General features: G+C 34.1%; 1 protein-coding gene across 2 annotated transcripts in view; it reads left to right on the top strand.

Annotated features, from left to right (window-relative positions):
* Positions 1–2268, top strand: part of DPPA2 (developmental pluripotency associated 2) — an 8430-nt gene extending 6162 nt beyond the window's left edge. For both annotated transcript variants that reach the window (XM_015595091.2, XM_025051462.1), the window contains 2 exons: positions 1–196; positions 2145–2268. In XM_015595091.2, coding sequence (XP_015450577.1) covers positions 1–196; positions 2145–2253 — 305 coding nt within the window. In that variant the 3' untranslated portion in view covers positions 2254–2268. The remainder of the gene's footprint in view (positions 197–2144) is intronic.
* Positions 2269–4815: the final 2547 nt, after the last annotated feature.

The following is a 4815-nucleotide window of genomic DNA, read 5'->3' as shown; positions in this document are numbered from 1 at the left end:
GTGTCAGGTGGTGTGTGGTCCATGGCAGACCTCTCTTGGCAGACATAAAGGGCTGGGTTCGTCTGCACTTCCATGCAGGTCAGCCCTGGGTGCCTGACACTCCCAAGAAGATGATCTCTCTCTTCCTATTACCAGCTTGCACTTTCCCATACCCAGACCTAGAAGATAATATGTTATGCCCTGAATGTGTTAAGAGGTAGGTAACACTTAATTATCTGTATGGCACACAGAAAAGTAGATATCTAGATAGGTTTCTGAATAATTTAGTAGGAGAATGCAGAAGGCAAACATACTGTTTTCTTAATTTGCCATATATGGATCAGGCAGAAATAGGAAGGAAAAAGAACCTTGGAGTGGATTAGAACTCAAATAAATGCAGTTGCTTCTTAACAGCCCTGGCAAAGTATCTGACAAGTTAGAATATTAATTGCCTCAATTTTAGAGACCTTTTTTAAGGGAAAAAAAAGAGTTTTACCATATGTTGGATATTTAGTCTGTGATACAAAAACTAGTAAGACAAAATCCACATAGCATGCTGGAATGGAAATGAGTAAAATGCTATGAAAATATATGGGTAGCACCTAAATTAAGGTAAATTAGGTACTTCAATGCATGTACTTAGGAAGAGCTTACCAGTTGGAAAGTAATAATTTGGGTATTTTGGTAGTGGAAACAGCCCGTACTAATACATGGAAATGAAAAAACATGGCATACTTAGAAATTGCAAGTAGGTCAATATGACTGAAGCTTACATTTTACAAGTCTGGGAAGGGGAGAAGGAGACCACCGAAGGTTTTATATCTGTATTAAAGGTCTCATTATCCTGTGGGTCATAATTTCTCAGACACTTTTGAGACATAGACTCCTTTGAGAATATAGTATATCTACATACCTTCTCTCCTGGAAAATATACATTGGGCATATACATAAGCACTGATTTAAATTTTATATAGCCTATAGAATTTCTAAGGTCCATCCATGAGTACAAAATTCAGCTTTTGGTGATGGAATTGGTTGGAGGTGATATCAGATAAGTGTGGAGGGAAACTATATATATTTTTTTATTTTAGGAAGTGAACTGAAATCTTATAATAGAAACTAGGTTGGAGGGTAAGAGATTACTATAATAATTATGGAAAGATAATTTATGACCTTGGCTAATAATTTAAATGTGAATGAGACAAATTTAACAGATGTAAGAGTAAAAAGAACAGGATACTATCTTATTAGACAGAGGAAAGGTAGAAGTCCAGTTCAGTGATGTTACATGGAACATGCCTGACATGGGTATAGAGTTCCTATCCTAGAGCAGTATGGATTAAAGAGAAACATCTTTGGGAGTCATTGGCATTTAAATTATACATAAGAGTATGTAGGAGTTAGAAGGAACATAGGAAAGGACCCTAAGAAGAATCAGCATATCAATGGCAAGTGAGCAATGGAGACTAAAAAAGTACAGTTAGAGGTTGGGAGATAAGTGAGGAAAGGAAGCAATGAGCAGAGTTTCCAAGTAAATGATTGGCGGCGAGATGGCCATGTATGGTTATGATGAATGCAGTGCTGTTGGAAATGTCAGTTTAGGACACAATTGGTGGCTTTTTTGAGAGTAGGTTGAAGGATCAGTAGAAGCAGAAATGTGATACTGACAAGTTGGAGTAGAGCATGTGAAGGACTAAGACAGGAATTACTGATAATTTCTACTACCTGAGCAGGAAGGAGGTGATAGCAGTTAGTGGAAATGGTAATGGGAGCTTGTGTCTTTCCTTCCTTCCTTCCTTCCTTCCTTCCTTCCTTCCTTCCTTCCTTCCTTCCTTCCTTCCTTCCTTCCTTTCTTCTCTTTTTCTTTTTAAATGAGGAAATCATGAGCATGTATGAACAGAAAAGGAATGTGAGGGAAAGGGAAGGGATAGTATAATGATAAAGGAAGTAGAACCAATTGTATACAGAATATGAGGCCTGATATTAAATGGACAATCTTGTTTCTTTGTTTACTACATAAAATCCTTTTACCCACAGTTCTTAGGTAAGAAATCCAAAAGTGGATTTCTTTTTTTTTTTTTTATCGGTCATTTTTAAGGGGTTGGTAGGGAATGGTCAGTTTTATTCTGACAGTTTTTCAAAAATTTTTCTAACTTATTTTATAGGAATAAGAGGATAATGGAAAGATTAATTACAATGAGGAAGAAGAAGCAACCTACTTTGAACAAATCTACATCTTTCCTTTTGGATGGGCCATGTCTTAATAAAGAATAAATGGTGCAGATCTCATAGCTAAATTGACTTTTATCCCAGTGATTGCTGTGTTCTGTCTTGGCCATCCCCAGTGTTGCCTGAAGCCTTGAGTACAGATGAGAATGTCCGGATTCTGAATTGAGGTTTGCTAAAAAGTGACTGCCACTACAGCTTCAGGTATTTAGTTAATATAGAATATAATTTGGTTTTGTTTTAATATAATTTTTTAGCGGTTTTAGGCTTTCAGAAAAAATTGAGCAGAAAGTAGAGCTCTCAAATACTGCCCCCCATCCCTTAGTTTTCCCTACTATGAACATTTTGCACCAGAGTTGTACATTGAACCTATATTGACCCATCATTATTACTGAAAGCCCATAGTTTACTTTGGGTTTACTCTTTGTGTTTTACATTCAATGGGTTTTGACAAATATATAAGGACATATCCACTATTATAGTGTCATACAAAATAGTTTCACTCCCTTAAAAATTCTGTGCCCCACTATTCAACACTCTCTCCCCACAACCCCCGACCACTGATATTTTTTTCTGTATCCATAGCTTTGCCTTTTCCAGAATGTCATACAATTGTCTTTTCAGACTGACTTCTTTCACAGTAATATGCATTTAAGATTTCTCTATGTCTCTTTGTGGCTTGATAGCTCACCTTTTAGCACTGAATATTTCATCATCTGGATGTCCCATAATTTGTTTATCTATTTACTTATTGAAGGCCATCTTGGTTGCTTCCAAGTTTTGGCAGTTATGAATTAAGCTGCTATAAACAGTTGTGTTCAGGTTTTTGTGGACATAACTTTTTGAACTTATTTGGGTAAATCAAAAGGAGCACGATTTTTGGATCTTATGTTAAGAGTGTGTTTAGTTCTGTAAGAAACTATCAAACTCTTCCAATGTGGCTATACCATTCTGCATTCCTACCAGTGATGAATAAGAGTTCTCCTCACCAGCATAAACTGTTGTCAGTGTTCTGAATTTTGGGCTTCTAATAGATATGCAGTGATATCTCATTGTTCTTTTAATTGACAATTCCCTAATGAGATATGATGTGGACAATCTTTTAATATGCTTATTTGTAATCTGTGTATCTTTGGTGAAGTGTCTGTTCTTTTCTTTTGCCCATTTATATTTTGATAAGTGATGTTTAAAGTGATTGATAAGATGGATTCAGATAGTTTTCATTGCCCTTATTTTTATTTTTTGTCTTCCCCTCTTTTCCTTCTGAGTTTAATCGAGCATTTTATGTTCTATCCGTTAATAGACTAAAACAAAACACATATTGGTGCAGAAAAGCATTTTAAAAAATCCAGCACTTTCTCACGATGGAAACATCAATAAGCAAAGAATAGAAGGGAACAACCTCCACATGGTAAATGTCATGTATGAAAAGCCTACAGCTAACATACTAAGAGGTAAAAGGCTGAAATTGTTTCATCTGAAGTCAGGAACAAGACAAGGATGCCCATTTTCTCTACTTCTAAACAAGATATTACTGGAAGTCCTAAGCCAGAGAGGTTAGGCAATAAAAAGAAATAAACGTCATCTAAATTGAAAAGGCAGAAGTAAAACTCTATGGTTGAAGTGCTATTACATAAGGAAAACTCTAAATCATTCTTAAAAAAACTATTAGAGCTAATTAACAAATACAGAAAATTTGCAGAATATAAAAATCTCAAAATCAGTTATATTTCTGTATACTAGAAGTGATGATCTGACAAATTAAAAAAATGACTTTATATAGTATCAAAAATAGCATATAATTCTAAGGAATAAACTTGAAGTTATAAGATATTTAAGAAGTACACTGAAAACTACAAAGCATTGCTGAAATAAATTACTTCTGCCCCTTAGTTCATCAGTGTGATAAAAAACACTGATCGGTTTCAAATGTTGAAACATACTTGTATTTTATACTACTAGCTTATGATGCATTTGATTATATTTTATATATTTTATTTGAAAAACTTTCCACCAAAGTTGAAAGAATAGAAACAGTTCACCATTAACATTTTTGCCACATTTGATGAACCTTTTTCAATTTGTTTTTGATTGGTTACCCTGCCATATAGAGTAAGCAGACATATTCTTTGCCCCTTAAATATTTCAGCATGCACACTCTTAGAATAAGGACATTCTTCTATATGATCACAGTATCATCAAACCTAAGATAAAGTCATTTCATAATAGCATCTAATATCTAGTTTATATTGAAATATGCTTAATTGTCCAAAAATATGTTTGTACTTTTTAAAAAATCTAGAATTCAGTAGTTTCAGGCATTCTATTTGACTGTAATAACTTTGTAGTTTTCTTTTAATCAAAAGAGATATTTTTATGATATTGACTTTTTGAGGATAAAAAGTCTTTTTTTTGTACAATATATCACATTTTGCATTGTTTTTTTTCCATGGTGTTCTTTGACTAATTTTCTTATTTCATGTAAACTCCAAATTAAGACTGGAGGCTTGATTAGATTCAGATAGAACATTTGGAAGAATACTCCATGCATGAGATGGAGGACTTCATATTTCAGTGCATGAGAAGGTACATAATTTAGAATATCTCATT

Source organism: Pteropus alecto, unplaced genomic scaffold (genome assembly GCF_000325575.1).
Source record: "Pteropus alecto unplaced genomic scaffold, ASM32557v1 scaffold270, whole genome shotgun sequence".
NCBI lineage: Eukaryota > Metazoa > Chordata > Mammalia > Chiroptera > Pteropodidae > Pteropus > Pteropus alecto.
The sequence above is the reverse complement of the archived record's forward strand: the minus strand, read 5'-3'. Positions and strand labels throughout refer to the sequence as shown.